Source organism: Chrysemys picta, chromosome 16, assembly GCF_011386835.1.
Source record: "Chrysemys picta bellii isolate R12L10 chromosome 16, ASM1138683v2, whole genome shotgun sequence".
NCBI classification, from domain to species: domain Eukaryota; kingdom Metazoa; phylum Chordata; order Testudines; family Emydidae; genus Chrysemys; species Chrysemys picta.
Genome location: NC_088806.1, coordinates 864,667 through 882,476, shown reverse-complemented (window position 1 = coordinate 882,476; position 17,810 = coordinate 864,667). Strand labels below are relative to the sequence as shown.

Genomic DNA, 17,810 nt, shown 5'->3' with positions numbered 1-17,810 from the left:
TTTTATGCAGGAATGTGGGGGGATTTTTTTTGCCTTGCAGATGAATATAGTGTACAAGACCGTGACTGGGTACCAAGGCGTTGTCATCCTGGGGCTGAGGTGAGTGTCTGCCCAGAAACTAAGCTGCCCCCACTGCCCCGCTCCCAGACTGCACCGCTGTTCGCTAGGCGTCGGACGCTCAGAAAAAGGAAGGTGCCCAGGTTTGGCACCTCTGCGGCGCGGCTCTGAAATAACAAGAGCATGAGCAGGACTGGGACTGGACCCTGCACCTCCCGCTCTGGCCCAGGGGCTGGTCCGCTGTGGGTAAACACTAACACGACCCCTCCGTGAAGGCCCTCTCGGCCCTCGTCCTCCACAGAAACCTACCCCGTGACAGGCCTGGGAGTGTCAGTTCCCGAGGCTGCCAGACCCTGAAGCTCGTGGGCTGGGCAGAGCTGCCGCATTCCCGGCTGGTCGCAAGAATGTGTGACCCTCGGACCTTCCTTTGGCCTGCGCCTGCCGGGGTGTTAGTGTGCAACATGGGCTAACTATTCCCCTGCATGTCAGGCGGGACGCCCCCTGGAGAGGGCGCTCCCCCCAGATAAAGCCGGGCTCCTCCAGCAGCATCTCTGTACAGAGGGCTCTGAATCACATGGCCAAGCCGGGTGCCACTGGCAGCCCCGAGGCAGGCGCTATCTGCCTGGGAGCAGTGGGTCACTGCCCTGACTAGCTGAGGCAGCTCCTCTCCCCTTCATTTTATGGGCAACTAACTTAGGGTTGAGAATTGCAGTGCTGTGGAGAGAACCCAGGAGTCCTGGCTCCCAGCCCCCCCTGCTCTAACCACCAGCCCCTACTCCCCTCCCAGAGCTGGGAGAGAACCCAGGAGTCCTGGCTCCCAGCCCCCCCTGCTCTGACCCACCAGCCCCCACTCCCCTCCCAGAGCTGGGGAGAGAACCCAGGAGTCCTGGCTCCCAGCCCCTCTGCTCTAACCACTAGCTCCCGGCTTTGCCCCCCAGGCTGGGCAGTATTGTGGTTGACCACACCGTGATCATCGAGGCCCCCCTGAGCAATGAACTCGACAACACATTGCAGTCCGTCACCAAGCAGGTGGTGAAGCAGCTGGAGGTCATCAACACAACTACGGGGGACTGCAGAGGTAGGCGGCAGGGGTCCAGCCCCTCTCCCACGCAGGGTGAGAGAAGCGACCCTGAGCACCTCCCTCTGGTGGTCACTGGCTCCGGTGCCACTGGGGGGCTGCAGGAGCAAGCCACGGTCCCCAGCCTGGCACAGGCCCCTCCAGGGCAATGGGGAGGTGATGGGATGGGAAGGGGCAGACCTGTGTCCCCCCCGGGCCATATTCACACAGTCAAGGGCCCCCTCCCTGTGACCCCCATTGTATGGCCTGGGTCCCCTCTCCTCCCAGTCTGGGTGAAAGTCTGGACAATGCCCAGCACAATGAGGGGCCCTGATCTCAGTTGTGAGGGCCCGATCTCAGCTGGGCTTTCAGTCTGCTGTGGTGCTGTAGACCCTTACTAACGACTAGCCGATGATTGCTAATGAGTGATGAATGCCTGCTTGCCTCCATCTCTAGATAAGCTCTGCTTCACGGCTCCACCCAACCCAGTCCTCAAAAATGCCACCACAAATTTTTCGGCTGCAGGTGAGTGACCCGAACACCTGGCGATGCGCGGCTGCCTCGTTAGCCATCAGCCTGCCCCTGCCGATGGTTCTGGGGCAGGCTGACCCCACTCAGCCTCTCGCTGACCCTTCTTTTCCCCCATCAGATACCTGCAGGCAGAGCGTCCCCCAGAACTTCGCCCAGTACTACTACCCCTACATCACCGAGAAGGGCACCCTGACCTGCCTCACCAGGTGCTCCCAGGACCTGCCAGATTTCCTGAACTGCAACTATGGGCAGTGCCAGCTGAAGATCTCCGGGCCCCAGTGCGCGTGAGTGTGCCCAGCTGGCCTGGGGTGTGAAGGATGCCCGCCACTCCCGGGGGCACTCGGCCATCAACATGGGCTTGCCTGGCTTCCTCAGAGCCTGCCCTAGACAGGCTGCCCTGTCTTGGGGGGCCTTCAGCGCCTATACACTGACTCTGACCCTAATCCTAACCCCCAAACCACTCACCCTTAACCCTAAACCCAACCTTGACCCTAATCCTCACCCTAAACCGGATCCCTCAATCCTAATGCTTAACTTTTAACCCTGCCCCTAAATTCTTAACCTTAACCCTAACCCTCACCCTTAATTCATAACCCTTAACCCTTAACCCAAACCCTTACCCTAACCCGTAACTCTAACCCTTCACCCTAAACTCTAACCCTTCACCCTATCCCTTAACCTAACTCTAAACCCAACCCTAACCCTAACCCTCACCCTTAATTCATAACCCTTAACCCAAACCCTTACCCTAACCCATAACTCTAACCCTTAACCCTAAACCCTAAACTCTAACCCTTCACCCTATCCCTTAACCTAACTCTAAACCCAACCCTAACCCTAATCCTCACCCTTAATTCTTAACCCTTAACCCATAACCCAAACCCTTACCCTAACCCGTAACTCTAACCCTTCACCCTAAACTCTAACCCTTCACCCTATCCCTTAAACTAACCCTAAACCCAACCCTAACCCTAATCCTCACCCTTAATTCTTAACCCTTAACCCATAACCCAAACCCTTACCCTAACCCGTAACTCTAACCCTTCACCCTAAACTCTAACCCTTCACCCTATCCCTTAACCTAACCCTAAACCCAACCCTAACCCAAATCCTCACCCTCACCCTAAACCCTTAATACTAACACTTAACCTTAACCCTAACCCCTAATCCTAACCCTCACCCTGACCTTCACCCTCATCCTAATCCTGATCTTTGACTCTTAACCCATACCCTAACGCTGAGCCTGGAGAGGGGCGGGGAGCAGCAGGGAAGGGGCTGGTGAGGGGGGCCCCAGGGAGAGGAGCTGGGGAAGGTGCATGGAGGAGCCCAGGGGAAGGCAGCTGGGGTGAGGGGGGAGCCCAGGGAAGGGCTGGAGTGGGGGGACAGGGGAGCCCCAGTGAAGGGCCAGCAGGGGTGAGAGTCATCCTCACCCCCCGCTTCTCTCTCCCCACAGCTGTGCCAACATGGATGTGTTCTGGTACCTGGGCGATCGCTGCCAAACCCGTGTCAGTAAGGTGGGCGTGGGCATGGCTGTTCCCCTGGTCATCCTGTTCATCGCCGGCATTGTCCTCGCCGCCTTCCTGGTCAGAGCCAGGAATGGGGGGTCCAAAGACAGGTAAAGGGGCCAGGTGCACACCAGGTGGGTTAGAGCAGGGGGGCTGGGAGCCAGGACTCCTGGGTTCTCTCCTCGGCTCTGGGAGGGGAGTGGGGGCTGGTGGGTTAGAGCAGGGGAGGGCTGGGGGCCAGAGGAGGGCAGAGAAGGATCCTCTATTTTTCTGTTGGGGTGGCCCCCAGGGGTGCAGTCTCAGGCGGGCAGGTGCCAGTGTCTCTTTGCCCCGGGATGCTCACGGACCTGGCCGGTGCTTTCCCCCACAGCCTGGACAGCTCTGTTGAGCAGCCAGAGGATTACGAGGAGGAAATGAGCATCTCTGGGGGCATCATCATCAAGAACGACGGAGCCTCGTACAATGGTAAGGCCCAATCATCCCAGCCCAGTGAGTTGGACTCTCCAGCCTCAGGCAACGCCCCAGTGAGGCTGGTGAGGCCCAGGGCAATGCTGAGACTGGTGCAGCTCATGGCAGGTGTGGGGGACGTGATGCTGGGGCAGCCCCCTCATCTCCCCTTTTCTGACTCTGGTTCCCTTCTGGATCCACAGGGAGCGGCAGCAGAGGGACCTTCAGCCCTCATCTCTCGGCTGTGGACCCCGCCATCCCGGTAGGTGCCCCTGGCGCTGGCCCCTGGCCACTCCCCATCCTTGCTCTGCACCAGGCCTGGGGGACGCTGCCATCAAACAGCCACTGGGTGGTGCCACTTCTCCCCCACCCGGCATCCTGGGAGGGGAGCAAGGGGGGTGGTGGGGAGAGGGGAGGTACCTGGGGAAGGGATATGGGGTTGGGAGAGGGGAGGTGCCCGGTGTGGGTGTGGAGGGGGTTGGGGGAGGGGAGGTGTGTGATGGGGGGGAGAGGGTACAGGGGGCTGGGGGAAGGGAGGTGCCTGATGTGGGGGAGGGGAGCCCCTTGGGGGCCAGCATCTGCTCCTTGACCTCATGGCCCCTCTTTTCCCTGCCCAGATGCACATCCGGCGGCCGAAGCTCGTGAGCAGCCCCTGACCCAGTCGCGGCCCTGCCCGGGCGGTGCGAGGGGGCCCCGTTCAGGGCACTGTGAATAGCCCAGGCCCAGTCCAGCCGCCAGGCCCCATGGATCTAGGGCCCCCACCCCTGGGGGAAGGGCGCAGAATTGCTTGGTAGAGCAGCAAGATGGAGATGGAGAGGGAAGGGGCCTGTACGTGCGTACTGCTCCCCTTCCCCTGTGGCCCCGGTGTAAATCTGGCATAACCCACTGATGCTGGTGTCATTACCTCCATGTGAAGGAAAAGTTCATGCACCTTGCGGGGGACACGTCGGATGCCGCCCCATCCCACCCACTCTGTTTAGTGCAATAGGATATTTGGGCACAGCAGCCAGGCCATGTCTACAAAGCACTTTAACCCAAACCTGCTCAAATGGGCCCCCCGTGCAATAAATTATTAACCTTTTTCGTGGTGGTAGTATTATTTGTAGCAGTAGCCGCAGCCGTAGCAGAAGCTAAGGCCATCCTGGGATACATAAATGGGGGAATGTCAAATAGGGGCAGAGAGGTGATTTTTTTGTGACACTCTGTACCTCATGGGAACACCCAGCACCCCCTGTTCATCCTTGTAAAATGATTCTGTGGTGTCCAGTGCAAAGTATGTCATGTCTGGTGTCTTTGGAAGGCTCGTGATGCACTGAACATCGTTGTTATAGTAATGTTATAGGTTATAATTTAATGTATATAGTTTTAAGGGTGAAAATGTGTCCTCATGGCTTAAAACAACACCAGGCAAAAACTCTCCAAGAGCAGAGGGGCAGTTCACACCTCATCAGGGCACGTATGGGACAAACCCAGCCCAGCCTCACAGGAACAAAGGACACTGGCCTAGGCAGCAACAAAGGATATGTTGGATTCTGAGTGAATCATGCCCCTTCCCTTGGTCAGTTTGGGACTGCAATGAGGTAATGCTCACCTGACTCTGAAGGGGAGGCAAAGCCAAGAGGGAAGAAAGGACATGATAAAAGGGAGAGACGTTTGTCATGCTCGCTCTCTTCCACCTACATCTACAGACATCACCACCAAGTGACTGAAGCGTTGATCAAAGGGGAGAGCCTGGCTGAAGGGCAACCAGCCAGCCTGTGGTGAGAAGCATCTAAGTTTGTAAGGGCATTGAAGTGTTAAGATCAGCTTAGAATGCGTTTTGCTTTTATTTCATTTGACCAAATCTGACTTGTTGTGCTTTGACTTATAATCACTTAAAATCTATCTTTGTAGTTAATAAATCTGTTTGTTCTACTTGAAGCAGTGCATTTGGTTTGCAGCATGTCAGAGACTCCCCTTGGGAGAACAAGCCTGGTACATATCAATTTCTTTGTTAAATTGACAAATTCCATATAAGCTTGCAGTATCCAGTGGGCAAAACTGGACACTGCAAGACGGAGGTTCCTAGGGTTGTGTCTGGGACTGGAGATATTGGCTAGTGTCATTCGGTTGCACAATCGAAGGAGCAGCTTAAATGCCAGAGGCTGTGCGTGAACAGCCCAGGAGTGGGGGTTCTCACAGCAGAGCAGGGTAAGGCCGGTTCCCAGAGTCAAGGATTGGAGTGACCTAGCAGATCACCGGTCCAGATAACACCAGAGGGGAACGTCACAATTTTACCTCTGTATTTGGCCCAGGTGCAACCATGGCTGGAATCCTGTACCCAGTTCTGGTGCCCACAGTTCCGGCCGGAGGGTGATTCCATCGGAGAGGGGTCAGAGAAGAGCCATGAGAAGGATTAAAAACCCTGCCTGCGAGTGAGAGACTCCAGGAGCTCAATTAGCGTAACGAAGAGCAGGTGTAGGGATGGTGTGATCCCAGTCTGTAAATACTGACGTAGGGAGCAAATATTTAACAACTGGCCCTTCAGTCGAGCAGAGGAAGGTCTAACCAGGTCCAAGGGCTGGAAGCTGAAGGAGACAAATTCAGCCTGGAAATAAGGAGTAATATTTTCACGGTGAGGGGCATTAACTACTGGAACAATTGTCCCAGGGTGATAGTGGTGGATTCTCCTCTGATGTCGCAGGGCCACAATGCACTTGGACAATCAAGAAGAGAATGTTTTATGTTCAGAAAGGTGTGTCGCTGCCCCAAGAAGCCCAGAGATGGATGGAGCTTAGGGGAAGGAGGACCCCATGACGCAACATTCCTACAAGTCAGCGGGATGCAGAAAGAAGTGAGGCCTTTCACAGGGGCCGTACCCTGCCAGGTGGGAGACGGCGTGCTTGGGAAACTTGCCCTAGTTGGGAAGGTGGGTGGAGCAGAGCCGAGGGTGCGTGGCTGCCAGCTGTTACCCTGAAATCAGCGTTTGCTTCCCGTTACGGTGCAATGATCTGTCCTTGCAGTCTTGCCCAGATGGCAGACCAAGCCCATAGGGTGGGGGTGCATTCCTCCCTGCCCAGGCGAGGAATGATCTCTGCTCAGACTTGCCATCTGTGAAGGGCTCGCTCATGTCATGCTCCAACTCCTCCTCCTGCCCATGCACCGAGTTTGCTCCTTTTCCCAGGGTGTTCATCCTTAGAGAGGGTCAAAGAGTGGCTGGCTAAACACCTTCAGTTCTTTTGGGAGTTTCAAAAGGGAACACAGGAGCTTCGGAACAGTTTGCACTTTCTGCATCTCTGTGATCTACTCGGATGTACTTATCTATTGTGACAGACCCAGACCAGTGGGGTACAGGAGTCTGGTAGAGGGCAAATATACTGGTCACTGGATGAGTAGTTTTCTGTTTCCTGAGTGACCAGAGCAGGGGCTGCACTAGAGTAATCAGGAACCTGCTAGAATCAATTAAGGCAGGCTAATCAGGGCACCTGGGTTTTAAAAGGAGCTCACTTCAGTTTGTGGTGTGAGTGTGAGGAGCTGGGAGCAAGAGGTGCAAGGAGCTGAGAGTGAGAGGGTGTGCTGCTGGAGGACTGAGGAGCACAAGCGTTATCAGACACCAGGAGGAAGGTCCTGTGGTGAGAATAAGGAAGGTGTTTGGAGGAGGCCATGGGGAAGTAGCCCAGGGAGTTGTAGCTGTCATGCAGCTGTTACAGGAGGCACTATAGACAGCTGCAGTCCACAGGGCCCTGGGCTGGAACCCGTAGTAGAGGGCGGGCCCGGGTTCCTCCCAAACCTCCCAATTGACCTGGACTGTGGGTTCTTCCAGAGGGGAAGGTCTCTGGGCTGTTCCCCAACCCACATGGTGAATCTCTGAGGCAAGAAAATCCGCCAATAAGCGCAGGACCCACCAAGAGAGAGGAGGAACTTTGTCACACTATCTAACTATACATACATACATCACCATACAGTCATCTATCTATCTATCTATCCCCATCCACCCCCTCTATCTATCTATCTATCTATCCCCATCCACCCCCTCTATCTATCTATCTATCTATCTATCTATCTATCTATCTATCTATCTATCTATCTATCTATCCATCCCCATCCACCCCCTCTATCTATCTATCTGTAAGCAGAGTCTGGATGAGCTCTCCCCTGACATCTAGTGGTGAGCTGTGGAAAAAGACTTCAGACACTGATCTCGTTTGCATGGGCACACCCACCCTGCCTCGGTGCTCAGCATGATGGCGTTGCTTGCCCAAATGATCACTTGTGGCTGTTGTTGGATCCCCAGTCTCTTTGTTATTGGGGCAGGAGTAATAAAAGGTTGTTGTCCTTGTGTGAACCGAGGGCAGCAGAACTGTACCTGCCATACCCCGATGGAGGGACTCACCCTCCACTGAACAGCACTCGCTAGGCAGGTTCAAAAGCCCAATGCGTTGAGAGAGGGTGGGGATAGGTACTTGTAGCTGGCGGTGGGAGCCCTAGAAACCATTTGACTCTTCTTCTCTCCATGGTATAGTAAAAGAGCTAATTTAGACTCAATGGACAGTCTTGTTACATGCTGCAGAGTTGAAATCATTGATACCTAGGTCCAAGTATTAGACCTACTTTGGGACAGCGTTTCTTTTGCAAGAGACTGCCCAGTGTGCACCAGCAATGAGGCTCCCCACTAACCGCTGAAATCACTGAGAGCTGTATCAAGTGTGTGGGGGGGGCCTGAAGACATTTTGGAGAGTGGATGGCTGGCGGAGAGGTGTGACCAGCAGGGCGGCTGGCGGAGAGGCATGGCAAGCGACCAGCAGAGAAGCCAGTGGAGAGAGCCAGAGCAGAGCCCCGCAGAGGTGTGGCAATCAGCTGTTGGGGCAATGAGCGAGTGCCCAAGCAGTGCAGCGCGTAAGGTGCCTCCTTACCACCACCCCCCGCCTTCCACACAGGGTGGGAGGTGAACTCTGTGAATGAACCTCTGAACTCTGGGGCTGCACTGGCCAAGGACAGCAGCGGTGAGTGGGGTGCAGAGAAGGGACGGGACGTTAAAGGGACTTTTGGGTTGCTGGAATTAAGACCTGGAGGGGGAAAGGACATTGCCCAGCTTACTTGGGGGTGGGTCTTTTGCTCATAGTTATTCTTTATGATCCCTGGTTGTGGTGTTTTCTCAAATTAATGCTGAGTTAATTCCCTCCTTTTATTAAAACTTTTTGCTACACTCAGACTTTGTGCTTGCAAGGGGGAAGTATTGCCTCTTAGAGGTGCCCAGGGGGTGGTGTATAATTGTCCTAGGTCACTGGGTGGGGGCTCGAGCCGGCCCTTGTTAGTGCTGGCTTCACCTGGCAGAAGAGTTACACCTAGCCGCCTAAATTTGGCCTCCAGGACCTCTCTCCTACCTTTCCCTGGGTCACTGGTACCGACATGTACCATGACCACCGGCTCCTCCCCAGCACTACACATAAGTCTGTCTAGATGCCTCGAGAGATCCGCAACCTTCGCACCAGGCAGGCAAGTCACCATGCAGTTCTGCCGGTCATCACAAACCCAGCTATCTACATTTTTAATGATCAAATCTCCCATAACTATTACCTGTCACTTCCTAATAGCTGGGGTTCCCTCCCCGGAGAGGTATCCTCAGTGCGAGAGGATACCACAACATCATCTGGAAGGAGGGTCCTGACTATGGGATCGTTCCCCTCTGCTCCAGTTGGATGTTCTCCTTCCCTGAGACTTTCATCCTCCTCAACAGCACAGAGGCTGTCAGACCGGGGGTGGGACGTTCTATTGTGTCCTGGAAAGTCTCATATGTAGCTCTCTGTCTCCCTTAGCGCCTCCAGCTCAGCCACTCTGGTCTCCCAAGTCCATACATGGTCTCTGAGGGCCAGGAGCTCCTTGCACTGAATGCACACATACACCACCCGCCCACAGGGCAGGTAATCAGACATGCTGCATTGGGTGCAATAAACTGGGTAACCCTCACTCTGTTGCTGGACTTCTGCCTGAATTCTCTTTTTAGTCCTGCAGCTGGGTCCTTTGTTGTTGTTTTGTTTTTATCAGGGGGTGTTTTTTACCTTAAGTTTAAAGAAGTTTAAGGAATGTTAAGTGTATGTAGCCTCCCTCCCCTGTAAACTCCCCTGTTCACTAGCTCCTCTGGTCACTTAGGAGTGGCTTTTAAAGCCCTGGTCTTCCTAAGAAGCCCTCCCCCCGGTAAGGGTTGATGGGTTCTAAAGGCCATAGGGATCAAAACCTCGTTAAGAAGCTCTCAGCCTTGCCTAGCAGGCCACTAGGCTCTGCACCCCCAGGGTCAGCACACGGTCCCCCAAACAGACCACACAGTATATTTCAGTCCAGCAGCAAGCACATCACAACAAACACAAACAAAGCGTTTTCTGGTCTCTCTCACTCCTCATTCCTCTCCTCTGAGATCTTCGGCATGGAGGGCACAAGGGACGAGCTCCCGACTGTCCCCATCCACCCAGGGCACCAAAAGTCTCCCGCCTTCCTTTGTGCTCCTGGCACTGAACTGAAATCTCCCAGCTGTTGGTTTATTAGCCTTATCGACCTTTGAAATTCACCAGAACAATTGCCTGTATTCCTCCACCCAGCCCAAGGAAGCCGAGTGCCCCCCCCCCCCTCCGGAAGCTAAGGTCCCTGGTTCCTACCCCCCTGTTCAGTGCTCTTCTGGTCCTCGAAAGGTGCACACTGCCTCCCTCCATTACCACCTCTATGGATTATGCCCCGAACTCTTCTCCCAAAGGATGAAGACGCTTTGGGTCTCCCTGCTCCTCGCCCACCTCGCATCCTCCGTCTCTTCGGCAGGTGAGTCGAGCCGGTGAGTGCCAGACTGTTTAGTTTCTCCTGCAGAGCAGGGTGCGGCTCATGGTCCCTGCCACCAAGGGGCTGCTGAGGGGTTCCCAACACACCCTGAGCCCTGGCACCCCTAAAAATCACAGAGTATAAAGCCAAAGAGTATAAAGCCGGGCTGAATTAACTCCACTACAGCAGGTCGGCTTCAAAACCAGCCCAGCTCCATTTCAAGATTGCCAGCAATGGAGCATCTGCCAGACCCCTTGGGAAACTGTCCCAAGGGATAATTAGCCTCCACCATAAAAATGTGCACCTTATTTCCAGTTTGGTGTTTTTTTCATCTTGCTTCAACATCCGGCCAGTGGCTCTTGCTAGATTCTTTTCCTACTGACTCAAAGGGATCCTCCAGCAGCCAATTCCTCAGGCAAGTCACTCAGTTTTTGCAGTACAAACATTGTACAAGAGTTTGCCCCCTGGTCTTTTCCCGGTCCACTCAAATCCTTGGTGTTCAGACAATGGCAAGAGGGTTGGAGTAAAAGTTTCTTGGTTTCTAATCGCCATCCGGTAGTTTTCCCGGCATTTCACAGCCCCCAGTTGTGACATTCCTGCCTCCGGAGTTGGTTTTCCCATTATTTCATTGCAAACAAGGTAAATCTTGATGCTTGTTCACATGGGCAGCAGATATCATAGGCCAGGTGTGGCCTGTCCACACTCTGCCCCCAGTTCCCTTCCTGCTTCCCACACCGAGGGCAGCTCTTCCCCTGTGCCATGGCCCTTGCTGGTGCTGGGGCCGCGCTGACCGACCTCCCAGCGCTGGGGATACTGGGTGCTCGGGACTGGGAGTGCTATTAGGTCTTTTGGTGGGGGCAGATTTGGACAAGGGTGTGGCTCTTCCCTTGCAAGAGATCTAACAATGCCCCCACTGGGCAGAGAAGGTGGAGAATGACTTCACCTCACTGCCTGCAGCTGGTACTAACTGACTTTACCAGCTCAGAAGCCAAACAGATAGGGCTGTGGGGGTGTTTCTTTAAAGGGGTGGCGTATCACTGCCCCCTTTGCTAGCGAACCAAAGCCCCCACTCAAGGCACGGACCAAACCAAGAAAAGCAGTGCCTATGCCATAAGTAGGCCTGGCCGGTGGCTCCTTCATTGTCAATGCCGGACCTTCCATTCAGATATCATAGACTCACAGACTATCAGGGTGGGAAGGGACCTCAGGAGGTATCTAGTCCAACCCCCTGCCCAAAGCAGGACCAACCCCAACTAAATCATCCCAGCCAGGGCTTTGTCAAGCCGGGCCTTAAAAACCGCTAAGGAAGGAGATCCCACCACCTCCCTAGGGAACCCATCCCAGTGCTTCACCACCCTCCTAGTGAAAAAGTGTTTCCTAATATCCAACCTAAACCTTCCCCACTGCAACTTGAGACCATTGCTCCTTGTTCTGTCATCTACCACCACTGAGAACAGCCGAGCTCCATCCTCTTTGGATCCCCCCTTCAGGTAGTTGAAAGCAACTATCAAACCCCCCTCATTCTTCTCTTCTATAGGCTAAACAATCCCAGTTCCCTCAGCCTCTCCTCATAAGTCATGTGCTCCAGCCCCCTAATCATTTTGTTGCCCTCCGCTGGACTCTCTCCAATTTTTCCACATTCTTCTTGTAGTCTGGGGCCCAAAACTGGACACTGTACTCCAGATGAGGCCTCACCAATGTCACATAGAGGGGAATGATCACGTCCCTCGATCTGCTGGCAATGCCCCTACTTATACAGCCCAAAATACTGTTAGCCTTCTTGGCAACAAGGACACACTGTTGACTCATATCCAGCTTCTCATCCACTGTGACCCCTAGGTCCTTTTCTGCAGAACTGCTACCTAGCCATTCGGTCCCTAGTCTGTAACAGTGCATGGGATTCTTCCGTCCTAAGTGCAGGACTCTGCACTTGTCCTTGTTGAAATCCTCAGGCCGTTCATTTATGTGAACGTATCTGGTCCCGTAAGTGCCGCCCCCGAGTGCCTAACTGCCATTTACACTCAGTGCATCACAGCACAAGGTGAGCAGGGTAAACTGAGGCACACATAGCACTCATAAAAATCTTTCAAAAATTTCCACACTCATCATAGAGAGATAGAGGGGTGTTTGTGGGAGGGAAGGAGGGAGGGATAGATAAACATAGGGGGTTCATGAGGATGGATGGACAGATTTCCCATATACACCCTCTATTCATCTATCCCCAGACAACCCCTTTATCTATCTATGTGGGAATTTTTGGTAATATTTTTATTAGCCGTATCCATCCCTCAGTTTACTGCGCTTCCGTGGCTGGCTGGAAGGAGGCGGTACATGAGGCTGGCTGGCTGGAAGGAGGCGGTACGTGAGGCTGGCTGGAAGGAGGCGGTACATGAGGCTGGCTGGCTGGAAGGAGGAGGTACATGAGGCTGGATAGCTGGAAGGAGGCGGTACGTGAGGCTGGCTGGCTGGAAGGAGGCGGTACATGAGGCTGGCTGGCTGGAAGGAGGCGGTACATGAGGCTGGCTGGCTGGAAGGAGGAGGCACATGAGGCTGGCTGGCTGGAAGGAGGCGGTACATGAGGCTGGCTGGAAGGAGGCGGTACATGAGGCTGGCTGGCTGGAAGGAGGAGGCACATGAGGCTGGCTGGCTGGAAGGAGGCGGTACATGAGACTGGCTGGCTGGAAGGAGGCGGTACGTGAGGCTGGCTGGAAGGAGGCGGTACATGAGGCTGGCTGGCTGGAAGGAGGAGGTACATGAGGCTGGCTGGCTGGAAGGAGGAGGTACATGAGGCTGGCTGGCTGGAAGGAGGCGGTACATGAGGCTGGCTGGCTGGAAGGAGGAGGCACATGAGGCTGGCTGGCTGGAAGGAGGCGGTACATGAGGCTGGCTGGAAGGAGGCGGTACATGAGGCTGGCTGGCTGGAAGGAGGAGGTACATGAGGCTGGGTGGCTGGAAGGAGGAGGTACATGAGGCTGGCTGGAAGGAGGAGGTACATGAGGCTGGCTGGCTGGAAGGAGGCGGTACATGAGGCTGGCTGGCTGGAAGGAGGAGGCACATGAGGCTGGCTGGCTGGAAGGAGGCGGTACATGAGGCTGGCTGGAAGGAGGCGGTACATGAGGCTGGCTGGCTGGAAGGAGGAGGTACATGAGGCTGGCTGGCTGGAAGGAGGCGGTACATGAGGCTGGCTGGCTGGAAGGAGGAGGTATATGAGGCTGGCTGGCTGGAAGGAGGAGGTATATGAGGCTGGTTGGCTGGAAGGAGGAGGTACATGAGGCTGGCTGGCTGGAAGGAGGAGGTATATGAGGCTGGCTGGATGGAAGGAGGCGGTACGTGAGGCTGGCTGGCTGGAAGGAGGAGGTACATGAGGCTGCCTGGCTGGAAGGAGGTGGTACATGAGGCTGGGTGGCTGGAAGGAGGCGGTACATGAGGCTGGCTGGCTGGAAGGAGGCGGTACATGAGGCTGGCTGGCTGGAAGGAGGCGGTACGTGAGGCTGGCTGGCTGGAAGGAGGCGGTACATGAGGCTGGCTGGCTGGAAGGAGGCGGTACATGAGGCTGGCCGGCTGGAAGGAGGCGGTATATGAGGCTGGCTGGCTGGAAGGAGGCGGTACGTGAGGCTGGCTGGCTGGAAGGAGGCGGTACATGAGGCTGGCTGGCTGGAAGGAGGCGGTACATGAGGCTGGCTGGCTGGAAGGAGGAGGTACATGAGGCTGGCTGGCTGGAAGGAGGAGGTATATGAGGCTGGCTGGCTGGAAGGAGGAGGTATATGAGGCTGGCTGGCTGGAAGGAGGAGGTACATGAGGCTGGCTGGCTGGAAGGAGGAGGTACATGAGGCTGGCTGGCTGGAAGGAGGCGGTACATGAGGCTGGCTGGAAGGAGGAGGTATATGAGGCTGGCTGGCTGGAAGGAGGAGGTATATGAGGCTGGCTGGCTGGAAGGAGGAGGTATATGAGGCTGGATAGCTGGAAGGAGGCGGTACATGAGGCTGGCTGGCTGGAAGGAGGAGGTATATGAGGCTGGCTGGCTGGAAGGAGGAGGTACATGAGGCTGGCTGGCTGGAAGGAGGCGGCACATGAGGCTGGCTGGCTGGAAGGAGGAGGTACATGAGGCTGGCTGGCTGGAAGGAGGAGGTACGTGAGGCTGGCTGGCTGGAAGGAGGCGGTACATGAGGCTGGCTGGAAGGAGGAGGTACATGAGGCTGGCTGGCTGGAAGGAGGCGGTACATGAGGCTGGCTGGCTGGAAGGAGGCGGTACATGAGGCTGGCTGGATGGAAGGAGGCGGTACATGAGGCTGGCTGGAAGGAGGCGGTACGTGAGGCTGGCTGGCTGGAAGGAGGCGGTACATGAGGCTGGGTGGCTGGAAGGAGGAGGTACATGAGGCTGGCTGGCTGGAAGGAGGAGGTACATGAGGCTGGCTGGCTGGAAGGAGGAGGTATATGAGGCTGGCTGGCTGGAAGGAGGAGGTACATGAGGCTGGCTGGCTGGAAGGAGGCGGTACATGAGGCTGGCTGGCTGGAAGGAGGAGGTATATGAGGCTGGCTGGCTAGAAGGAGGCGGTACACGAGGCTGGCTGGCTGGAAGGAGGCGGTACATGAGGCTGGCTGGCTGGAAGGAGGCGGTACGTGAGGCTGGCTGGATGGAAGGAGGCGGTACATGAGGCTGGCTGGCTGGAAGGAGGAGGTACATGAGGCTGGCTGGCTGGAAGGAGGAGGTACATGAGGCTGGCTGGCTGGAAGGAGGCGGTACATGAGGCTGGCTGGCTGGAAGGAGGAGGTACATGAGGCTGGCTGGCTGGAAGGAGGAGGCACATGAGGCTGGCTGGCTGGAAGGAGGAGGTACATGAGGCTGGCTGGCTGGAAGGAGGAGGTACGTGAGGCAGGCTGGCTGGAAGGAGGCGGTACATGAGGCTGGCTGGCTGGAAGGAGGAGGCACATGAGGCTGGCTGGCTGGAAGGAGGCGGTACATGAGGCTGGCTGGCTGGAAGGAGGAGGTACGTGAGGCAGGCTGGCTGGAAGGAGGCGGTACATGAGGCTGGCTGGCTGGAAGGAGGAGGCACATGAGGCTGGCTGGCTGGAAGGAGGAGGTATATGAGGCTGGCTGGCTGGAAGGAGGAGGTATATGAGGCTGGCTGGATGGAAGGAGGAGGTATATGAGGCTGGCTGGATGGAAGGAGGAGGTATATGAGGCTGGCTGGATGGAAGGAGGCGGTACGTGAGGCTGGCTGGCTGGAAGGAGGCGGTACATGAGGCTGGCTGGCTGGAAGGAGGAGGTACATGAGGCTGGCTGGCTGGAAGGAGGCGGTACATGAGGCTGGGTGGCTGGAAGGAGGCGGTACATGAGGCTGGCTGGCTGGAAGGAGGAGGTACATGAGGCTGGCTGGCTGGAAGGAGGCGGTACATGAGGCTGGCTGGCTGGAAGGAGGAGGTATATGAGGCTGGCTGGCTAGAAGGAGGCGGTACATGAGGCTGGCTGGCTGGAAGGAGGCGGTACATGAGGCTGGCCGGCTGGAAGGAGGCGGTACATGAGGCTGGCTGGAAGGAGGAGGTACATGAGGCTGGGTGGCTGGAAGGAGGAGGTACATGAGGCTGGCTGGAAGGAGGAGGTACATGAGGCTGGGTGGCTGGAAGGAGGAGGTACATGAGGCTGGCTGGCTGGAAGGAGGAGGTACATGAGGCTGGCTGGCTGGAAGGAGGCGGTATATGAGGCTGGCTGGCTGGAAGGAGGCGGTACATGAGGCTGGATAGCTGGAAGGAGGCGGCACATGAGGCTGGCTGGCTGGAAGGAGGAGGTACATGAGGCTGGCTGGCTGGAAGGAGGCGGCACATGAGGCTGGCTGGCTGGAAGGAGGAGGTACATGAGGCTGGCTGGCTGGAAGGAGGAGGTACGTGAGGCTGGCTGGCTGGAAGGAGGCGGTACATGAGGCTGGCTGGAAGGAGGAGGTACATGAGGCTGGCTGGCTGGAAGGAGGCGGTACATGAGGCTGGCTGGCTGGAAGGAGGCGGTACATGAGGCTGGCTGGATGGAAGGAGGCGGTACATGAGGCTGGCTGGAAGGAGGCGGTACGTGAGGCTGGCTGGCTGGAAGGAGGCGGTACATGAGGCTGGGTGGCTGGAAGGAGGAGGTACATGAGGCTGGCTGGCTGGAAGGAGGAGGTACATGAGGCTGGCTGGCTGGAAGGAGGAGGTACATGAGGCTGGCTGGATGGAAGGAGGCGGTACATGAGGCTGGCTGGAAGGAGGCGGTACGTGAGGCTGGCTGGCTGGAAGGAGGCGGTACATGAGGCTGGGTGGCTGGAAGGAGGAGGTACATGAGGCTGGCTGGCTGGAAGGAGGAGGTACATGAGGCTGGCTGGCTGGAAGGAGGAGGTATATGAGGCTGGCTGGCTGGAAGGAGGAGGTACATGAGGCTGGCTGGCTGGAAGGAGGCGGTACATGAGGCTGGCTGGCTGGAAGGAGGAGGTATATGAGGCTGGCTGGCTAGAAGGAGGCGGTACACGAGGCTGGCTGGCTGGAAGGAGGCGGTACATGAGGCTGGCTGGCTGGAAGGAGGCGGTACGTGAGGCTGGCTGGATGGAAGGAGGCGGTACATGAGGCTGGCTGGCTGGAAGGAGGAGGTACATGAGGCTGGCTGGCTGGAAGGAGGAGGTACATGAGGCTGGCTGGCTGGAAGGAGGCGGTACATGAGGCTGGCTGGCTGGAAGGAGGAGGTACATGAGGCTGGCTGGCTGGAAGGAGGAGGCACATGAGGCTGGCTGGCTGGAAGGAGGAGGTACATGAGGCTGGCTGGCTGGAAGGAGGAGGTACGTGAGGCAGGCTGGCTGGAAGGAGGCGGTACATGAGGCTGGCTGGCTGGAAGGAGGAGGCACATGAGGCTGGCTGGCTGGAAGGAGGCGGTACATGAGGCTGGCTGGCTGGAAGGAGGAGGTACGTGAGGCAGGCTGGCTGGAAGGAGGCGGTACATGAGGCTGGCTGGCTGGAAGGAGGAGGCACATGAGGCTGGCTGGCTGGAAGGAGGAGGTATATGAGGCTGGCTGGCTGGAAGGAGGAGGTATATGAGGCTGGCTGGATGGAAGGAGGAGGTACATGAGGCTGGCTGGCTGGAAGGAGGCGGTACATGAGGCTGGCTGGCTGGAAGGAGGAGGTATATGAGGCTGGCTGGCTAGAAGGAGGCGGTACATGAGGCTGGCTGGCTGGAAGGAGGCGGTACATGAGGCTGGCCGGCTGGAAGGAGGCGGTACATGAGGCTGGCTGGAAGGAGGAGGTACATGAGGCTGGGTGGCTGGAAGGAGGAGGTACATGAGGCTGGCTGGAAGGAGGAGGTACATGAGGCTGGGTGGCTGGAAGGAGGAGGTACATGAGGCTGGCTGGCTGGAAGGAGGAGGTACATGAGGCTGGCTGGCTGGAAGGAGGCGGTATATGAGGCTGGCTGGCTG

The 17,810-nt window shown here is 56.6% G+C and overlaps 2 protein-coding genes across 2 annotated transcripts in view; both read left to right on the top strand.

Annotated features, from left to right (window-relative positions):
* RNASEK (ribonuclease K) overlaps positions 1-17,810 on the top strand; it is a 321,727-nt gene that overhangs the window by 146,002 nt on the left and 157,915 nt on the right. The gene's annotated exons all lie outside the window — the stretch shown is intronic.
* Positions 1,543-5,517, top strand: LOC135976017 (mucin-3A-like). Its single transcript, XM_065570349.1, has 6 exons — positions 1,543-1,639; positions 1,764-1,929; positions 3,099-3,260; positions 3,521-3,615; positions 3,801-3,859; positions 4,215-5,517. Exons 1-6 carry the CDS (start codon positions 1,543-1,545, stop codon positions 4,251-4,253), a joined length of 618 nt encoding a protein of 205 aa, XP_065426421.1. The 3' UTR covers positions 4,254-5,517.